Source organism: Babylonia areolata, chromosome 10, assembly GCF_041734735.1.
Source record: "Babylonia areolata isolate BAREFJ2019XMU chromosome 10, ASM4173473v1, whole genome shotgun sequence".
NCBI lineage: Eukaryota > Metazoa > Mollusca > Gastropoda > Neogastropoda > Buccinidae > Babylonia > Babylonia areolata.
In genome coordinates, this window is record NC_134885.1 from 13664268 (window position 1) to 13686385 (window position 22118).

Here is a 22118-nt window from a genome sequence, read left to right on the forward strand (position 1 = left end):
AAATAGAAAAAAGGAACAGAAAACGTATGAGGCATTAATTTGAGTGCATGCTGAAAATATCTTTTCACTCTTTCCGATGCAAAATGTTGAATGTTAGCAATAAAGTATAACAAATTTCTGAGTATTTAAACGATAAAATAAACATCACTTAAAAATAACAACTGTCTTTTGATGTGCACTTGATTCAAACATTACAAACTGAGAAACCAGTTTTTTTTTTCTCGTTCTATCTCATTTAGTCAGTTCATAACCCCATACAGTCTTGACTTTTGTTGAAATTGTATGAAAAACAGACAGTACAAACACATTTACTAAAATAATCTATCAACATTCTTACAAGCTGACAGTTTTACTAAAATAATGTATCATAATTTTTACAAGCTTGTGAATATTACATATGCCATGCATCCACACACGCATAATTTAACTAATCAAGCCATACTGACAAGACCTGTTTATAAAAAAGAAAAAAATCCTATCCTTTCTGTGTTACATGGGAAATTAGAATTACAATTAAGTAGATTGTCATATTTGAAAATGGATTTGATTGAAACCTCATTATCAACTCCTGTGACAAAGCATTTAATTCCACATCTGCATGTGATCACAAGGAATAGGAAGGGTTATCTACACTTCGCACGAAAACTCAGTCACAATGAAACTGACAGGATAATAAGCAACACCTGGTTCAGTATTTCATGTCTGCCATGCCATGTTACGTTTGTTTGTGCACATCCTTAAACTGAGTGACTGAAAAACACACACACAAAATATGTGTGTGTGTGTGCATGTGTAAAAAAAAGAAAAAAAAAAGAAAAGAAAAAAGAAATTCGATGACAAAAAGTATTTCTCAGATGTCTCCCCTCATCCAATTTCTTATGTTGTGAGCATGCATCACAAGAAACTGAAATGCTGGACACTTTACTTACTGGTAGTGTGTCATTGTGTAAGTGTGCACGTGCAAGCATCTGCATTTTCACATCATTCAAGTGTCTGCTTGTATAAAAAAAACACACCCTCTTACTGGTCTTATTTTTTTCTTTTAACTTCAGCCTCCAGGCTGAAAAGATATGCTATGATGTATGGACTGGCCTGTGTGAACAGATATGTAATGATGTATGGACTGATCACTTTGAAGAAATGAAACCAGTTCAGAAATTTGTTTCCCTATAAATACAGAAAGTGAAACACAAGATAAAAAAACAGGAGAAAGCAGACTGAAGCTGAAACAAAATGCAAGTTCTGCAATTCCCATTCTATTGATGTGATAGAATACTAGAAAAAAATTGGCTTTTGGTCTTCGAGGATAGCAGACTTGTCAGAGCTGACGTACAAATTTACCTGAGAACTGTTGTTCAAAATCATAGCCCTTGTTACTCTATGATGATTGTCTGCAATGTAGTCTTCCAGACTGGTGAGTTCTGTTCAACTAAGTGTTTTTTCCCCCAATCATATCAAAAATCAACCACCCAACAACAACATAAACAACAACAAAATCAGCAATCACTATATGGATAAGCTTGAAATAAAACTGAACTGCGTGATTAGAACAGTAAATTAAATTCATCTTAAGATGGGGCGGACTTTTTTTAAACTTAGAAATTTGCTTGACTGATGACATTATCACTCTGTGAAAATTTGGATTAAATCTCTGAAGAGGTGAGCAAAGATTTTATTTGTTCAGTTATACCTGCCATCCTGATAAAAACACTATCGACTGAATGATGATGTGATTGAGCCCCACTGTTACTATCTTGGAAATGCCTGACTGCTCATGCTTTCAAGTAGCGTACCTGTTACAAATGAAACCCTCTTGTGCCCGAGTTGTACAAGATATCCAAGTATTCCCCAAGATGCTACAGGATTGATTTACCTCCAAAGTGAAGTGTGTGAAGAAAAAATGGGGGGCACTGAAAGAAAAATGATACCTGTCAGTGTATACACATAGAGTAATGGAAATGGTATTCAATAATGCTTATTCAATCAGACCATGAAATAATTGATATAATGCCAATATCTGATGCAATCTTTCTTCAGAGACATTAAAAATTTCCTGATTATAAATACAGCCTGGATTGGCAGTTACTCCCTATTTAATGTCTCTTTCTGCCATGATGCAGTACTTAACTGACCACTTGAGCAGAGTTCAGCATCTTAGAATGTATGTTATAAGTGTCAGTTGCTCACAGATCGGGATTTTATGATTTCACTGTGTATTATGACTGATCTTGAAGAAAACCTGATTACATTTTCTCACATTCACATCCTTATGAAAGCTTTTAATCCACAAACGTCATTTCACATTTCTTTATGTTTCATACAAATGATCAGCAAATGAACGATCACACACACAAAATCTATTTTGTCTAAGAAACAAACAATGATAAATGAATAGCAGCAAAATGACTGTACATAAACACATCAATTCATTCACAGGATAAAACCTAATTATTTTACTCAAAATAGCCTGTATTAAAGGTGAACATGATCAGTAAATAAGTAGCTCTTTTTGTGCATGTCACAACAATCTGTATTAACATACACGTTTACAAGATACCTGTAGTATAAACATCTCTTCATTTCTATTCCCTAATGAAACTTAAGTGTTAAAAAAATGGGAAGTAGAAATCACTGGTCTGCCTGTCTGATTCGTCTCTCAGTCAATACTATCCAACTGAACACAGCAAAGTTTATTTTTTTTTTAATTCATGCATCCAATGGCAGTTTAATTTTTATGTGGACATTCAAATTTATCAATACTGTGTCATCTCTATACTGAATATCTCACAAACACACAATATTTTACAAAATGAAAAACTGGTCACAATCACACTCACATACAATGATACATGCAGACATACACTATATTTATTGCATCATACCCTGTAAAACATAAGCATGTCTTCCTTTAGCCTAAGTTAATTCTATTAATCATTCAAAGTTCAAACTGTTGCCATGTGTCAGCTTGCTAAAACAAAAACCATCCCATAATGAAAAACTGTACTGAAATATTGATGTATATGGCTAAAACAAGTAAAAAGGGGTTTCCCCCCTGATAATACCATAAAGTAAACAAATAACCTAAAATACCAGGTGTCAATAAAGGCAGAAAGACTGACAGTAACACACTGCGAAGTCCAGGGATGAATGTGCCTTCAGTCTCCAAGAGACTTTTGCACCAATTGAAGACAAAAGCAAAACAAACAATTTAGATACATTGTAAGAAATATCAGCTTTTCAAATGAGAAACACTATAACATTGAATTACTAATTAAAAATCCACTAAAAGCAGAGGAAAGAGTTGAGCATACAGCAAGAGGAAAGCAGGAAGAGAATAACTGGCTCACACATCTTAAATGAAACAAATAAGATAATGACTTTGTAATTGGAGGTCTTTCTGCCTCGTGCCTTCTAACAATGGTCAAGTTCTCAGTACTTTTGTTTATGGCAAACTCAGCTAGTTTCTTATTCACTGTTGACTACGATAATACAGAGCTGATATTATTTATTTTCAACAACTTTTCTTCAAATTTTGTATACATTAGGCAGATCTGAAATCAATATGGCTGCAAATATTGAAACAAGTGGTGTATTATGAAAGCACTTGGGTAGTGCTGGGATTTATACTGCCATGATAGGGGAATAAACATGCCCATGAGCATACAAGTCCCATACCCCTAACTATAGCTACTGACACCACTGACACTTCCATTTGTGTGAGAGACAGACAGAGACTGAGACACCGACTGAAATCACAGACTGAAATTAATACAGCTACTGACCACCACTAATGCTTCCATTTGAGAGAGAGAGAGAGAGAGAGAGAGAGATTGAAATTGAAAGAGTATGAATAATTCATCTGAGAATTTGAATAACCTTTTGCAATTAAACATTGAGTGGCAAAATTGCACATTATCTCTTCTGTAAAGTAAGCTGTCTTAAGCTTTCTGAATATCTAATAAAACAGATCTCTCACAGGAAGAACCGACAAAGAAAACATGATAGAAGGCTCATCATTTGGCAAGATCCTTTGAAATATGAAAAGAGAGTAGAATGCAGGGACAGACATGAAGAGGAAGGAGTGGTGAGTGAAGAATTGAAAAAAAAAAAAAAAGAATATCAGCGGCAGATGGGGGTTGCACACACAGAGGGTTTAAAGATGAAGAATAAAGTGAAATCATAATAATAAATTTTATGCTTCAGCACCTGCATAATTTGCAACAAGTACATCATCACACTCTCTCTCTCTCTCTCAATCACACACACATTACTGACACATATATTACTCATTCACACAGTCTGGATGGCCAAAAAGCAAAGCAACAACTAAAACCTGAACAAAAGCATATCAGTCTGTGACTCTGGCTTGCCCTACACAAGTTCACAACTAATTTGCTGCAATGAGAGAGACAACATTTACAGATGAGAATATCAAAAGCACACTTTGTGCCTTACTGTCAACTATGGTTAATTAAGAACTTCATCAAGCATCCCATTTTGACAGTAAACTCATCCATCTATATACACTCTAAAGTCCAGTAAAAAAGTGGTTTCCTTCATTAAAAAAACAAAAAACAAAACAAAACAACAACCTCAGACAGTCTATAATTCAATCTGCTAGAAACAGTTAATTTTTTTTCTGATTCACATTTTTAAAATGCTGAAAATGTCACTTTACACTTGCACAAAAAAAGGATTCTGTAGTCCAGTAACATACTTTGCTTCCACGGAAGTTTGATCAACATTTACTGATTTATACATGGTGTACGATCACCACATTTCAACCATAAATATGTCTTTGGGTTTGTACATAACGCACGCACAGGATCATCACATTCAATGGTTCCACCTGAAGTTTTGATCAGCATTGTTAACTATCACTTTCAGCACACAACACTATACATCATCTGGTGGATTTGCTGCGTTCACCGTTGGCCTTCATTCTCTCTTTGGAGGTTTTAGAACTTTTGTCTTTTTTGCCAGCTGAATGCCGTTGTTTCTGAAACTTGTTCACATAGCCTTCCACAAGCTGAAGGATCTTTTGTGGATTGATGTTGCCGCTCTTGCTGTGGCAGATCTGCAAGCACACAATAATCATCTACTGTCAATTTCGTTTTCCTTATTGTTAATACTTCTGTAACAGAAAATTTATATGACTCAAAAGTGTAAGGTATGGAGAGATGTGGAGGGGCAGTAAGTAAGTCAGACACATAGTCATTAGTGTTTGTTCGATTATATGACAATAATGAGAAATATATATATATAATCAATTTATGCTTAACGTATAACTGGAATGTGTAAAAAGGACTGATTTTCTACTTTAAAGCCAACACTGGCATCGTCAAAGTATTTCCAGAGAAAACAAATTCGTTGAAGTTTACCATGGGCACACACACACAGAGAGAACAAAAAATGGGGTTACTGCACTGACTCAATGTTTACACATGTGAGCCAGAAGTAAACACATGCAATTATGAATAAGTAAAATCCACAAAAGAGGGGGGATGAAGGGGGGTGGGGGAGAACTGAACACTCACTTTATTTTCATATAATTCATGCAAACTAATTATTCAAATTATTGGCTTCAATGTTTTTGAAACCATATTTAATAGTATAATTATTACTATATTAGTTTTTTTTGTCCTATGTTATATAAGATTTTTTTTCATGTGACCCTGATCATGGGAAATGAAACAAAAAGTCATTTTATATTGTCTACCAACTTTCTATAGATAATAGATACCTCCTCTCTGAAATACCAGAAAAACCTTCAAAGTCAAAATACATACCTTAGGTACAGCCTTTCTAAGAATCCCCTTGTATTCCTCCTTGGTAATTTTCTTGTGGCTGTAGAAGGGTCGGAGGGCTTGTTTTACCTCATCCACCACACGCTCTTGGAGATGAAGCTTTTTCAAATACTGAAACAGCAGGACCACCATCTTTCTGTAATTTCTGAATCGTCAGGGAGGAGTCGTCTTCATTGTTAAAAATCTATATATATCAGTAATATGAAAAATATTCTATTGAAAAAGTGCAATAAACTTATTCTACGAAAAAGACTAAATAATTAAAAACAACAACAAAAAAACAGGATTAAAAAAAAGAAAAAGAAACTAAAATGGTCAAGATTTCCCTCCCTTGTTTTCAAATTACAAAGTCTTTACAGTTACACTGATCATTAACCCCTAGGCTGCCTATATGACGAGATAACTCGGGAGCAATCAAGAGAGTGGCCAAGATACGACTAACAGTAAGTGATGCCGGCTGTTCAGCTCTAGCAGATGACAGAAGTCACCGAATTTTTAGGACACAGTTTGAGCTATTTTCTTGGCACTCAGCCAACGCGGTCTGATGAGAACTGGATAAAGTGACCGTGTGAGAGGGGTGAAGAGGAGGGGGGTGGAGACTGAAGGGGCGTGGCCTCACATCCATATTATCACTTGCAGAAGTCACAATGCATTATGTATCTATTTCTTTTTCAGTTTTTCAATAATGTGGCTGTTCTAGTATGATTTCGTGTGTGCAGATATCCATTTGTCCAGAAAATATGATATTTTAGTGCAAATTACCTGACTAATGTTTGTAATGAACAAGTTGAAAATGTGACAAAAAACAAAACACTGATTTCAAAACAACAGCATGTCACTAAAAATATATAAAATGTGAAAACATCATGTGTTTTGTATTCTTTATTCATTTCCCTTTCAGAAAATATATACTTTTATGGGTCTTTCTCCAATAACAAAGAGCACAGAAATTTTTGAAAATTTATACCCGTTTTTTGTGAAAAAACCCTGGCAAACAGATTTCACTTAAATCTTATTTTCCTGGCAGCGAAAGGGTTAATAGAATGTTCAATTCTTTAAATCCTGGATTCACATTTTCTTGTCCTTCTTCAAGTTCTTGTGAATGTATTCATAATTTTTCACATCTTATGACCTTTAAATTTCATTGTCTAAGAGTCGACTCTTCAAGAAGAATTTATAATTCTCCAGATCTGGCTGTGAAGAGTCCTTCGTGACTCACTGTTCTACAGCTCTTGGCAGTCTTGCAGAGCTCAACCTTTGGACCATGACAACTGTTCAGTCGCTGTAAAAGTTTAACATTTAAAAATATACTGACAAGCCCATTAACTGGCACAAACATGAGATGGTGAAAAAGATGGCAATTTATAGCCAATACTCATTGTGGTTTTTAATTCTATGTGTTTTATATATATCTGCTTTGAAAAATACACTCAAAAGTCATTACAAAAAAAGAATCATTTACTTTTCAGCAGTAATACAAATATTTCTTCTCTAAACACCACAAAACCAAATTAACAAGACAATAATTCTCAACAGTAAAGCTCAGAGTTGTAGAGATAAGACCTACAGACCTGATCATTTGGCACAAGAAAAGAAAAAAAGCACGAACTTCAAAATAGAAAAGAATAAGAAAGTTGAATGTAGTATATCATGAGTATCTTTAATTTAACTTGGGTGCTGATAACTGATCAACTTAATGAAGTTAATCAAATAATATCTATCATTACTCTGACACGCTCATGCACAAAAAACAGATTTACACTAAACCAAGGGGCTGTAATCAACTTTTCAAGATAATTTTATCTGCATACATTGAACCACTGTGCTCCCATTCATTGTTACTAGGCTCTAGTGAGAGCTTTGTTTTTGCTGTCGTTGCTCTAAGTTCAACGGTATGCAATATCCTGGAAAGAAAGAAAAAAGTTATTAAATTCACTGCATATCATCTCCCAAATATCAATGATTTGGGAAAAACAACATTAAAAGGAAACACACATGAAAAACCAAAAAAACCCAGATTAATGGAACAGTGGTCTGCAATCAGATGATTTTCATTAGGATCAGCACAAGTGCAAATGCCTTTGGATTTAGAATCTAATATTCAACAGTCCACTGACTGGAGCCTTTTCCTTATATGGAATTGCAAAAATCAAACAATAAACAACTATCCTTTTTCATGATAGGCTGGAATCAACGAGCACAGGCCTGCACATCTATAATTCTATTTCAGACAATGTTGATTTTTCTTTCATATCGCTTTATTGTTTAAAATATTCCTTATGCACTGAAATAGTCAAACTGACAAAGTTAAAACAAAATTTTGCGATCAATCTTCTACTGAATTAGTTTGAAAGAGAGATCAAATCAAATCAAATCTAATCATGTCAAAGTGAAAAGTGGGGTAGGGATGAAAATCAGATGAAAGAAAACAGCTTATAATGCATGCCAAGGGTTTTGAATTTCGTTATCCATCCATATAGCACGATCATAACTGGAATGCCTCATTTATGTAGACTGTGACTTTCACTGAGCATTTCACGTTTGATAGCAATAACGCTTATCTGAACATAGATGGATGGTTGTAAAATTTTTGAAGAATAAACTGTTCTCTAACCTGTTGGTATCTAGGTCAAATAAGCATAAAGTGGATTTCCGATTCATAGACACCCTCACAGAAAGGAATATCTAAACATTTCTCCTTAGCCTCACGAAAACGGTTTAAATGATCTTTTAATGGTGAAACACCAAGCCTTATTCTTGTTAAATATTTCTTACTGCGCTATTCTGTACAACCAAGAGATAGTGGGAAAGGGAGTAGTTTTCTTTCAAGGAAGAATAAAATGCACAGCGTTCTTTTGTTTTTATGTCACTGTTCCAGCCTTGGACATAGCAGTCAATGAACCGTTGTCTAAACTCAGCCAAAAAAGCTTTCTCATTACGGACTCCTTGCTGTTCCCACACAAAGCCAATACCATAACGACAAAGAATAAAGCATATATTAGAGATCCAGTTATTCTTATCTTTACAGTAAAGATTATATAGCATTTTCATGGAATGTGATTGTCAGACATTCTTGTCAGATTTAGCCAGTATTTAATGTGCCAAACATAGACGTTTATAAACAGTAGGAATCTTCCAGTTTCTCCATAACTAATGCGTTTGGTGTCCGGATGCTCACATTCAGAAATCTTTTAATTGCTAATAAATGTATTTGTTCGATGATAGAATAGTCAGCTGTGAGTGTGAGGCCCCATACCTCAGAACCTTAAGTTAATATGGTCTGACCCCCCCCACCCCCCCAAAAGAGAGTTAATATGGTCTGTATCTGGCAATCGAAAAGCTTAACAGTTGCGGTGATTTTAACTATGTAAGATACCAACCATACCCTTTTTAGCTCTAGCTGCCATGTCCTTAAGTGCATAGGAAAAGGATAAGCCTGTTGAAAAAACAACACCAAAATATTTGTACTGGTTGACAATTTCCAGTTGTGTTCCACTGTAAACTCGTTCTTCTCTTGTAGAAAGATGACCACCCTTTCTGAAGACAATTGCTTTGGATTTTTCTAACTATCAATCCAAGCTTCCTGGCATTATCACTGAATATGTTCAGCTGCTGCTGCAGACCAACAACAGTATATGACACTAATAAACATCATCAGCAATGAGCAAAATCATAATTTGTATTTGTTCAGGTGTTAACATTATACTGTGTTTTCCATTTTGAATAATTTTGTTTGCCAGCTCATTAGTAAAAAGTGAAAATAAAATAGGACTGCAAATTTCTCCTTGTTTCAGGCCTTTAGTTTAGGGCACATAAATACATCAGTAAGTTCACAGTCTGCGCGAACTCTTGCCTTAACTGTATTGTACATGCTTTGAATAGCTTTGTACATTTTACCATTTTTTCTGAGGATAATGGCACCTAAACTAAATTGAATGCTTTTTTTAAATCCATAAAAGCGCAGTACAGCTTTCCCTTGATAACAAATTGTTTCTGAATTAATGACAAAAGAGTAATAAAAATATGATCTGTTGTACTATAGTTGTGTCTAAATCCAGCTTGGGCTTCATTTAACAAATTGTTTTCTTCTATCCAAATTGTTAAACGTTTATTAAGAATGTAACAATAAAGTTTTCTGCACACATTCAGCAAGGATATACCTCTGTAGTTATCCGTTAACTTTGGGTCACCTTTTTTATATGCTGGATAATAGCTTCTGACCATGCATGAGGAAATGTACCTGAATCAAACAATTTATTGAAGTAACTGGTCAGAAACAGTGTAACTTCTGTGGGTGCGTATTTGAAAAACTCTCTGGAAAACCCATCAGGTCCTGCTGGTTTGTTGTTTTTTAATGCGGAAATAATGTTTAGTACTTCTTGGTGCATGACTGCACACTCTAGTGCTTCCACTGTGAGCAATATGCATAAAACTTCCATCCATACTAGCAGCTATGATTCCATTTAAAATTACTAGATCAAACTGTTCATGAACACAGGAGATACTGACCAAAACCGTTCATAGTATTATCATCTGAAACACATGGATACAGGTCACTACTGTGGTCATTTGCAGAGTCAGTGTCACTAACATCACTGGACAATATATCTTCACTGACCTTCTTGGACCCTGTCCTTGTGTTTAGGTCGCCCATGATTATTATGGGAATATTACCATACTCTTTTGCAATATCTAAAACACAGTGTTCCAGGAGAGATGCTCCATTGTAGATATCTGTCTCAGTAGTATGGGCTGTACTGAGGAGGTAGGTATAAACCAATCAAAACAGTCTGTGTCTAATCCTGCCAGCTGCCTCGCGAGAATAAGTACGATGCAGTTATCATATTCATAATCAACCTCATGAACAAAAGAGGTAAAATGCTTCTTAATCAATATAACAAGACCCCCACATAATCTTGCTGTTGAAGTGCTAGAAATTTTAACAGCATTAGAAACAAAAGTATCGTGCATGGGAAAAACATATGAAGAGAAATTTGTGGTGAATATTTCAGTCAAAACAACCAAATCAAAATTTGATATATAGCACCTTAAATCAGCTTGACAGTTAAGAACTTCAAGCAATGGGACATTTCACTTCTGTAACTGGGTTTGACATGGGCAGGGCTGATTACCTATATGGGACTACTAACTGCAGGCAATTCAGTGCTTTCTGTTTTTCGGGAAGAACGAGCACCAGCACTTGGGAAAGAGTCAGTCAAGTGCAACTGTTTGCACTTAACCTTGCTCCATGTAAGAGGTCCATGGATACGAGTTAGCACTGTTTTGTTTCCAACAGTCAAGTTCATGTCTTCTTCAGGTGTCTGGCTGGGAAAAAGGCTGTCCTGCGTCCGTCTGCTGGGTGACGGAGATGACGTACTCTGGCCATCCTCTGCAGTTTCCCATGGGTCAAGGACTTGCTTCACCAAGGTCTGGTTGAGGCCATGCTGTGTCTCGGGTATTCCTGGGATCGGCAATGATGTCCACGGGTAGTCTGAGGCAGAGTGCTGGTGTATGTTGCTCTGGGAACAGCACGAGTCAGCATCTGGGAACAGCACGAGTCAGCATCTGTAGTCTCTGGAACAGTCCTGCTCACTTCCTCTGGTGAGATGAAAGTGTTGTTGAGGCCAGTGGGAAAAAAAGTGTGTTGTTGATTAACACCCATTGCTGAGTTCTGAACTCCTGATGGTGACACGTGTGAAGTAGTCTCTGGGTAAGTTGGTGAGAGGAGTGAAAAACATGTTCCTTCATCACAGTGGGTTGAGCTGGCAAAGTCACGGCTGCTTCTCTCCTAAGCTGGGGAAATTCACTCAGGTTGTAGTAGAGGGGAAGGTCCTGAGAAAGGTCTTGCTCTGGTCTGTTGGCAACAGTGTGGCGGTCGCTCTCATTCTTTACTTCATGAGAGTTCTGTGCACCTCTTTCCTGCTTCAGTGTCAATAAAACTAGAGAGAGAGAGAGAGAGAGAGAGAGAGAGAGAGAGAGAGAGAGAGAGTGTGTGTGTGTGTGTAAGAGAGAGACTGAAAATCTTGTGTTCGAGTATTGTGTGTACATGAAATTACTGCAGTATACAATAATACATAAACAAAAGTCCTGAATTCTTATAGCAGATCTTCAGAAAAGTATCAAATCAGTGGAAATGAGATGCTTCAGGAGACTCCCTGGTATCCCTACAAAGACTGCATATCAAATAAAGTAGTAAGAAAGACATCACACAGCATGTTGGTTGGTACGAAGACTTGAGCACAGTAAAAAAAAAAAAAAAAAAATTAAAAAAAAAGGAAAATGAGATGGTATGGCCACGTGAAAAGAGAGCCCAAGACCATCCTTCAGGGAACAGTGCAGGAGGAAAAGAAATGAGGCAGACAGCGAAAGAAGTGGGCAGACATCACTGAGAGGACAGAGACAGGCTTTGCTGGAACTCCAGCCCTATCCCATGACCACATGAAATGGAGAATGTTGGTGATGTGTTCAGCAGTGCAGAGCCCCCATGACCAAACCAGGTTTCAGGACATGGGGCAGTATAAAAAAAAAAGAGCTTGTTTATCATTTTAGTTTGTGCTGTCATTTTATCAATACAGCTTTAAACTAATTGCAAGGACAAGGAAGAATAGCAAAGAATAATTTATGTCATTCACTCAGAAATGTAAACAAAAAGAAAACAAAAACAAAAACAAAGATGTTTCCAGACAACAGAAAAGAAGTATTCTGCAGAACCTGTTGCAGGGGATCTCATTTTGTAAGTCATTTCATTCCTTCTGCTAATTAAAATCAAGGAGTGGAAGTGAAAACTAAAACGTACAGGGAAAGTAACATAGTCTAAAACAGTTTGGATGTGGAACAAGTGGAAGAAAATCTTAAACATAAAACCCAGCACTAACCCCATATGGTGCTCAGCTTATACCTGAAAATATAAGCTAAAGTATTATCATACAGTACAGTGCTTGACTGTGACTGCAACCAAATTTGTTTTGCTCCTCTTTTAGTGTTAATAATATTGTAACTTATGTAAGACTTAAGTCTTAAGATTATATTTTTGTTCTAAATCAAACACCATATTTGACGTTAACCTTTCCACTTCAACTCCTGGATGCCACTGACACAGTGACAGACTGCAGCTGTAGCAGGAGTCAGGAAACTTGTTTACTTTGTGTAACTTAGTTATCTTTTAGGAACTTTATAAATACTGCCACTGACAGACTGCAGGAGTCTGGAGATAGTTTACTTTATATGTAAGTAAGCTATCTTGGAGATAGTTTACTTTATATGTAAGTAAGCTATCTTTTTAATAATGAGGAACAACAAACAATAATTGAAGACCAGTACCAGAGTAATTTGATTTTCAGAACCAGTGATAAACTTCAGTGTATTATTTATCATTTGATGGACCTCTGGAAGAATTGTAGAAAGTACTTACTGTAACTCTGAAAGTGGAAAGTCACACGTCTTTTGGTCACAGAACCTAACACTGCTGAAACTGGAGATTCTACAACAAAGATGCTGGATACAACAGTAGACAATATAACAGAAATATATCTATCAATATTTCCCACCTTCTCTTTGTTGGTGAGCTCAACGGCAGAGGCAGGCATGTCATCTGCTGGCTGAGATGTAAGCTTTTTGATGACACTGGTTAATGCCTTGAGATTAACTGCTGCAAGTGGAGGTTTAGAAGTCTTTTGTTTATCTTCTGCTTCATCCGACAGATCTGGAGGTGTGGGCAGTTCCAACTCGCACTCATCGTCCAGTGGGGACATGTCCATGTCCATCAGTTCCCTGGAATCTGATGACAGTGACTGAGATGAAGAACTAGGGGGGAGCTTGACAGGTGGTTTGGGAGGAGGAGGTATTGGGGGCTGGGGAACTCTGAACACAGACTTTGGTGGAGGCACAACACTGGACTGACCTCCCACACCCCCTTCCTTCATGGCAGAAAGGAGATTCTGAGCCACAACCAGATTAGCAAGAGTATTGTCAAACTTGTCCACTGCCGCTTTCCCTTCTTTATTAGACTGGAACACGGTGTGCAAAGCTGAAGGCTGGGTTGCAACTGCAGTATTTGTGCTCTCTGATGCACCACTTGTAGAGAACTCCCCTTCAGACTTTTTGTTTGGCGTATCTGAGAGGCCACGGGGAAGAGGAGGTGGGCCTGGTGGTAAGAGCTGGCCTGATGAACTCTTGATAATAGGACCACCAGGCCCACCAATCTGTAAACGGAAACCAGGTGGAAGGGGTGGGGCAGCCAATGGTCTCGGCAATGTCCGAGCAAATGGTTGTCGAGCAAGCACTGAGTTAACCATCAGGTGATGACGAGTTCCTGTCACCTCAGATGTGACTGAGTCTTTCTTAGGAACTGAGCCCAATGAGCTACTTCCATCCCCAGAGGTTTTATCAACAACCTTTTCTTCAGCTGGTGACTTTCTGGGAGAATGGGTGTCATCCACCTTGTCATCTTGTTTAGATAGTACCTTTGGACTTTCTGGAAACAACCCTTTGTCAGTTTCACTCTCGGTGGGATGGGCTGGATCATAAACAGCCTCTTCTGGTGTTGCCTTCTGAGAGACAGATGGTGTGGATACACCATCCTTGGAGGAGTCTGGCTTTGAGGTTAATTCTTCCAAATTCTGTGTTGATATACATGGCGAATCCTTTGACAAAGGAAAAATTTCCTCTAGTTCGTCTTCTTCTGACATTGAAGGTTGTGTGGGTTCCTTTTCTGAAGGTTCTGACTCTGGGGAAGGGACATTCTCCACCTCATTCCCAGAGACATCATCAACCTCATGTACAGAGACATCATCAGATTCAGGAGCAGGATGTGTGTCAGATTTTGATAACGGAAAGTCATCATCACTTTGAATGTCTTCATCATCCTTCTCTGAAGACTCAATCTGCTCTTCATCTTCATCTCTATTGACAAGGACAACTTGACGTTCAACCTCCTCCTCTTCCTCCTCGCTGTCTTCTTCACTTGCTTCTTCAGATTCTTGCGATGAAGAAGAATCGGAGTCTGATGAATCTGATGGGTCTTTCTGGAATGTATCGCTCGGGCTCCATGTGGCACTCTGAGTCCTCTTCCTTTCAACAGGCAATTCTTGTAATTCTTCCACATGTCTTCTGCTGTTTCTGTCATCAATGGGTGGTTCATCCCATTCATCTGCATGTTTTCTGCTTCTGTTCCTCCTTTCTGGCAAGGACTCTGCCAATATTTCAACATGTTTTCTATGCTTTCTCTCAACCTGAGCAAACTCTTCTCTTTCTTCTGCATGTCTTCTGCCCCTCCTTTCAACAAGAGGAGATTCATTCTGCTCCTCTACATGCCGCCTACTCCTTCTACTCGTTCTCTCCATGACAAACGATTCTTCTTGTTCCTCCCTTTGTCTTCGGCTTCGACTCCTTCTCTCATCTGAAAATGCTTCTTCATACTCTTCCACATGTCGTCTGCTTTTCCTTGGCACTATGGGGGATTCAAACTGTTCTTCAGTGTGTCTTTCACTTCTTCTTTCAATATAAGGTGAACTTTCTTTTTCTTTCATACGTCTTCTTCGCCTCTTCTCGAGTCGCGGTGATTCTTCCCTTTGTTCCACATGTCTTCTGGATCTACTACTTTCCTCCATAAAAGCGATTTCCTCCCTTTCTGTGTGTCGTCGTCTTCTCCTGTCACTGACTGGAGACGCCTCTCTTTCCTCAACATGCTTCCGATGCCTCCTGTCAATAACAGGGGATTCAGCATACATTCGATGACTGCGGTCAGCAACATCTTCTTCACGTCTTCTGCGTCTTCTCTCACGAGTAGATGATTCCCTATGCTCTCGTTTGCGTTTCTTCCTCTTTCTTTCATGGCTTTCTACTATTGGGGATTCTTCTTGTCCAGACTCTTCATGATGGCGATAGTGTCTGTTCTTATACTGTCTATAGGATGTATGTTCTCTATTAGTATTATCTTCATGATTTTCCTTGTCCCAACTGTCTTCTCGATGACGCCGATGACTGCGGGATCTGGACCGACTTTTGTGACTATGCTCATGCTTACGATCATGTCTTTTCTTTCGGTGAGATTTCTCACGATCACGTTCCCTCTCTCTCTCTGATGATCTCTCATGTTCCCTTGATCTCTCTCCATGACGTCTTCGACGTGACGATCGGTCGCGAGAGCGAGATCTGGATCTGGATCTCCTACTGCGCCGCCTTTCTCGAGAATGACTTTGAGATTGACGATGTCGCCTTCGAGATGCATATTCTGATGAATGATGGTTTGATTCATCTCGTCTGTGAGAATCTGACTGTCTTTCTTCCCTTCGACTACGTGATCCTTTATCACCATGTCGACGGCTTCTGTCTTGTTCATCTCTATCTCGACGTTCCTCACGTATGACAATTCGCAAGTCATGGCCATCATGTTCAACAGTTCTTTTCTTTTTGCTTCTATGACTTCGTGATACGTCTGACACAGTCTTTCTGGGATCCCCGTTTCCACATGGAATGACATCATCATCATCATCGTCATCCACAATAAGTGTGTCAATGGGTTCTTGAGGAGGACATTCTATGATTTGAACATCATCATCACTGTCTTCTTCAGCTTGTACTGTTCTACAATCCCCATCAGCTCGACCTTCATTCTCCACACTGACTCGCTGGATAACTCGTGTTACACCCAGTGCAGGACTACTTTTAGAAGCACCATCAAAGCCAGACAGCCTGGGCTCAGATGTATAGTCTTTATCATCTAGGTCAACACTCATTTCTATGATATCGATCCCATCATCAACACACCTAGAACCTGAGTCTTCATGGTTTGGACTAGCACCAGTTTTGCTACCTTTATTAGACTTTTCTGTATCATGTCTAAAATTCTCATCATCAACACTGTCATCCAATATTTCACCGGAACTTTCTTTGTCAGACTCATTCTGACTTTTCTTTTCACCTGTCAGTGTGTGTGACTGGTGCTCTGAACTAGAAGGACTATCTGGTGACTGTTCATATTCTGGAGACTGTTCAGAACTACTTGAAGAACTACTGCTGCTACTCCTTTCTTTGCTCTTTTCTCTCGAGTCTTCACTTTCATCACTACTGGAATCATCACTGTAGTGTTTCCTTGCATCCACGTCATTATGCCTTGTTTCCAGGTCATTATCTGCCGAAAGCTGGAGCACATCTGATGCCTCTCCTCCTGAAACACAGACAGAGAAAGTATTTAAAAAATGGAAAAAGAAAAAAAAGTCAAGCTTTAAAAATTGGCACATAATGACCCCGCCCCCCCCAAACACACACACAAATACACAAACAATATGGAAAAGAAAATCATGCAAAATTAGTGAATTGCAGTTGTAATAAACTACCATACACAGGTTATATCCCTGGTACTGACAATTCTATCTAATCTATAGCCTATAGCAGGATGTCATGTGAAAATTCAAAAGCTTTGTATACATATGACATATGTCCTAGCTCATGGAAAATCAACAGGACGTTTTTAGAAATCTACTGGAAAAAGTCCAGATGCTTAGGTCAAAGAATTTTCTCTATACTTTTCATGTTACTTTTATTTTTAAATTTTCATACATATTTTCATTTGTAAGAAACAACAATGAAAAACAAAAATGAAACAAAAAACAACAACAGTGTGGATTGTAACTGGCAAATCAAAGACTTTTTCAAATATCTTGTAACTTAAGACAATAAGAGTCAGACTGGATATTTAAAAAAATTGTTGGCATGATCAGTCTGTGGTTCAGGCTTTTGTGCACATTTGACAATTCTCTTCTGGGAACGCTGAAGAAGATGAAGACTATCCTCTTTGTCCTGATGTGTGAATCTGTGACAATGGAGAAGTCTTGATTTACGCTTGACTCCCACCTGTCCACAGCTGTCAGAAATGCCAAGTCCTGCCTTTCCACTCCTCTGTATGGCATTAGAGCCTGTTGTCTGTGTGTTACAATGCCCTTGCAACAACTTCATTCATTTGTGTGTGTGTGTGGGTTTTTTTTAATAATCAAAAAGTGGCATGGTTATGGAACAGATCACCAAAGTTCTGTTAAATGGGAAGTTGTTGCTACAATTACAGTGCCAAAGTAAACACTGTCAGAATGGGTGATAAGCTGCATACAATGATGCACACTATGATAATGGCTTGAAATGATTTAAGCGGAGCTTGTTAAATCCATAAAACTAAAAGTAACCTAATAACTGGATGCATCTTAATTCTTCATAATAAACATTGACTGCTATGTCCAATTTGGCAAAAAAATCATTCTGATGAGGTGTGGATTTGATTGAATTACATGTTTTGCTCATTTTCAAGCGAGATCAGTCCAGTGTAGTGTGTACAATGTCAGCTGAGTCCCTGCAAATATAACAGTATTAAAACAATACACCATACAATGATACAGACATAGAATTTATACATTCATCACTGTACCTTCTCTGAAAATAAAATCAAAATCAACAATAACAGGCAAAAAATGCCCACTGACACAGTGACAGCTCATTTACCTGGGAGCTGAATAACACATCAATTACACATTGATTACAAGTATTCTCCAAACAAGTGAACCACCCTGTTGTCATGAGAAAGAAAAATATTTTCTAGGGAAAAATATTACAACTGATAGACCAGTATCCTGTAATAAAAAAGAGAAAGAAATAAAATTAAAAAAAAGAAAGAAAGAGTGTGACTGAGTTACAAGATGAAAGAATAAGAAACAATAACAACAGAAAATAGGAAAGTTTTGTTAAGAAATCCTAGTACTAGTAGTAGGCATTATACTATCAATAACTGAAATTATCCCCATCCTCATCAAGAGGCTGCAATAGCAGACAGACGAAGTTTAGTAACACTCACTGCGATTATCTTCTGGTTCTGAAGCAGGAAGTGGTATAGATTCTAAGTTGACGATGGACAAAGGATCATCTTCAAACTCGTGTGTTTTCTCTTTCTGTGATTCTTCTGCCTGGTCACCCAAGGGACTTCCATCAAGTGAACGTGATTCTGTTTCTCCAGGAAGTCTGATAGACTCTATACTGCTTGGATGGACCCCTTTTGAATTATGATCTTTATCGCAGTGTTCTGTGTCCCCCGTTTCATCTTCTGTCCCAACTGCCTCTCCCTCCTTTTCTTCTTCAACCTCTTCTTGTATGACTAGTCTATTTTCTGAATCACAATCACTGTCATCATCATTCTGACTATTATTGTCCTCAGTCCCCACTGTTCTGTAGGCACCTTCTTTAGCAACATTGTCACTGTCGTACTCTTTGTCTGCAGGTGGTGAAAGTTCTTCACCTGTTCTGTCAGTCCTGAATATATGATCCTCTAGGTCATCCACATCATCCGTTGGATTAGTTGGGGAGTAACGATTAGGGGTCCTAGACCTGTCAAGTACAGGTGACTGAATTGGGGAGTTTTCTGTGGGGCTGGTGGGAGAGTACCGATCCATATCGTCCTCTTCATGTACAGTTGCACTGTATGCAGAACTTTTCTCTTCTGAGTGAGCTCTGAAATTAACCATTTCCATTCTGATGAATCTTGGGAAGTTTATTGTTTTTGCCCTGCAGACTGTTGCACAGACCAGTCTCTTTTCTGGCAGTTGGGAAAGTGGGTTGTGCAACAGCTGTATCAGTATTGGTAACACTCATCACAGAGTCACAATCTGGTGCCATTCAGTCCTCGTCTCCAGTTCCTTGCATGGCTGAAACATAAAAAAGTGAACATGTCAAAATTTATTTCAACGGTAAGTTAAACAAATAGATCAAAAGACTACCTTTTCTATTTCACATTTTCTTAACCCAGCTTTTGTTGATTTTGCTTAATCAAAAGATTAAAAAAGCAGAGGCCTTTTGTTGTTTTCCCAACAGAACCTGAAAAGGAAAAGTTGAAAACATGCCTCTTTTTACATAGGGCATTCTACGGGTCTTCAACAGGTTTTTTTTCCTTAATAAAAGTTAAAACACTTTGGAAGGGGATAGGTTAGGGTAAGGAAAACAGGAACACATATACTCCTGCAGTCTTGTTTTTGTTACAATAGATTTATTTCTGTTCAAATTAGGTTGGGGGATGGTAAAAAAAAAAAGAAAAAAAAGAAAGAAAAAAAAAGAAAAAAAAGAAAAAAGAAGAGCCATAACTGACAAAGACAAAAGATTTTAAAGAACTGCCTCCAAAACCATGACTGAATGAATGCCAATAACTATTGTAAAGAATGTGGTGTAGCATTAAATCAAGTCATAAGACTTTCTGTACTTCAATGTTTGGCTTTGACATCTAAGATTGGAAAAGGAATATGTGATCACGAATTTGTAGAATATATGCAATCATCTCCCCTAAAAACATATTCAATCAGTTTGTCCTAGATTATCCAAACAGATTAATTACTGTTCAGTGTTTTTCTTTTCACAATCCTGCAACTCCGGCCAGTTCAGCTTTAATGTAAAAGAAACTACTTTTAAATAATACCACATAATTTATACAATTATAGATTATATCATATAACTTATATATTTTAAAATTTAATATAAATTAATACATTAATGTATACCATACTGACGTTATGACATACCTGCCGCAGTGCGGTTTACATGGTGATTAATACATTGACAATATGACAATTCACAACAGTATCAAGACAAATTTTGTTTGATGCAACACTGTCAAGTTCATATATGTGAGATATGGATGAGCACTAATGTGTGTTTTAACTTTTTGTGCGCAAGCCTGAACATAACGTAAGCATACATATGAATTCAGATCTATGGGTAAATTGATCTGCTTTGCAGACTGTCAAACTATACCTCTGGCCTAACTTACCAGAACACAAAAATATTTCTTGCATTATAAAAACATACAAAAATATTTGTAATAATTAATATTGATACAGGAACAGTTAAAAAAAAAAAAAAAAAGAAAAAAAGAAAAAGAAAAAAAGAGTTGTAACCTAGCAATTTAAAAAAAAACAACTCCTAGGGGAATTATTGATTGCTCACATGATTTTGTGTGAACACATTTTCCTACAAAATGACATCAAGAAACTATTTATCAATGATGATAATTTGGTACTATCCACATTTCTTCCCCTGTGTTCCTTTCATTCAGTTTTGTTCCCAAGACGGAAAAATCGAAAATTTGTTTTAAATTACATTGTAATATGTACTCTACATTTCTTTCCCTGTCAAGAGACATAAAGACCAGTCAAAGAGAACAGGAAGAAATGAAGAGTATATATCACAATGCCATTAACCAATTTACAAGTTTTTCTGTGCTCTTGTAAACAGAAAAGTATAGGGAAAGAATCTGGATATTGCCGACAATTTTGTATATGTACAACTAAAAAGTCAGTATTCTGAATTGCATGATTTTTTTTTTAATGCAAATTTGATTTTCTGAAGCATAAAAGAAGCATAAAAAGCAATCACGGACTTGGCCATCACATTTATTGACTAGGACTCTGGAAAAATTTCCACTCTTATTATACAGTCTTAATCCACCAAGCGCTACAGGATCTGAACAATAGGAAAGTCTGACACTGCCACACTTAATTTATTTCAAAATTGTGTTATTGAACTCCAGAATTGTATGTATGAACAGAAAATATCAATATTTGTAGCCAAACAAATTATTTTGTGAATACTGCCTGACTGCGAAAAATGTAGCTTACAGTACACCACTAAGTCAAAATTACAACCTCCAGAACTAGGAAATGATGACACTTTTGATTAGATGAAGGAAAGTAGTTTACGTTAAAAACCATTAATCAGTGCATCCGAGTTCGCAAGTGCATTATCATTGCACATGATGATTAAGAGCTTCTTGTAAAAAAATAAATAGTACTTTATTGATCTCGTGTAACAGAACTGACATCACAAGCAGATCATAGAACATTTGGAAATGGATGCCCCGATATGAAACTACAGATCAACTTACTGACGCTCGCCCTAATAGTCAATTTCTGAGGTCGAAACTTGAAAACCAGCTGGTCTAGGTCGGAGGCTAGTTTCTGTGGTATCCAACCAAAATCAAAAATGACTTCGGAGCTTGTCGTTTGCTGGAGAAAAATAACAATGGGGATAATTTTCCGGTTATCGGAACTTCGAATTATAGTGTATACATCAGAAAAAACAAATACCTCTGTAGACCGTAGAAGGACAAGCTGAATACTTTTCTAGAGCTAAAAGTTTACAAGAGTGTCAACAATTAATTGATAACCATTGAGCCTAAATAGTGTATACGCCATGATGCTGAATCGGTCATAATTCGCATCGAGCCCCCGGATGTAAGTAACGAAGCAATGGTTTAAAGTTTCGAACTTACTGGGGTTTTGCGTGTAG

At 37.4% G+C, this 22118-nt stretch overlaps 1 protein-coding gene across 2 annotated transcripts; it reads right to left on the reverse strand.

The window, feature by feature from the left end:
- Positions 1-795: 795 nt before the first annotated feature.
- On the reverse strand, positions 796-22049 carry LOC143286803 (uncharacterized). Of its 2 annotated transcripts, none has more exons than XM_076594598.1 (5): positions 21917-22049; positions 18646-19489; positions 13355-16974; positions 5790-5918; positions 796-5077 (listed from the first exon to the last, which is right to left on the reverse strand). In XM_076594598.1, the coding sequence occupies exons 2-5, from the start codon at positions 19313-19315 to the stop codon at positions 4904-4906; spliced, it is 4593 nt and encodes a 1530-aa protein (XP_076450713.1). In that variant the 5' UTR covers positions 19316-19489; positions 21917-22049; the 3' UTR covers positions 796-4903. The 2 variants fall into 2 exon arrangements, with proteins under 2 accessions (XP_076450713.1, XP_076450714.1); XM_076594599.1 differs by lacking the exon at positions 21917-22049 and adding an exon at positions 21715-21880.
- Between the last annotated feature and the right edge of the window lie 69 nt (positions 22050-22118).

What these genes read in the sequence shown, in the direction of transcription:
- LOC143286803 (XM_076594598.1), bottom strand. Translation starts at nt 19,315, where the DNA reads ATGGAAATGGTTAATTTCAGAGCTCACTCAGAAGAGAAAAGTTCTGCA. An exon ending in AGAACCAGAAGATAATCGCA is followed by an intron (nt 16,975 to 18,645) that starts GTGAGTGTTACT and finishes TCTGTGTTTCAG; the next exon opens with GAGGAGAGGCATCAGATGTG. An exon ending in AGCTCACCAACAAAGAGAAG is followed by an intron (nt 5,919 to 13,354) that starts GTGGGAAATATT and finishes CTGCTGTTTCAG; the next exon opens with TATTTGAAAAAGCTTCATCT.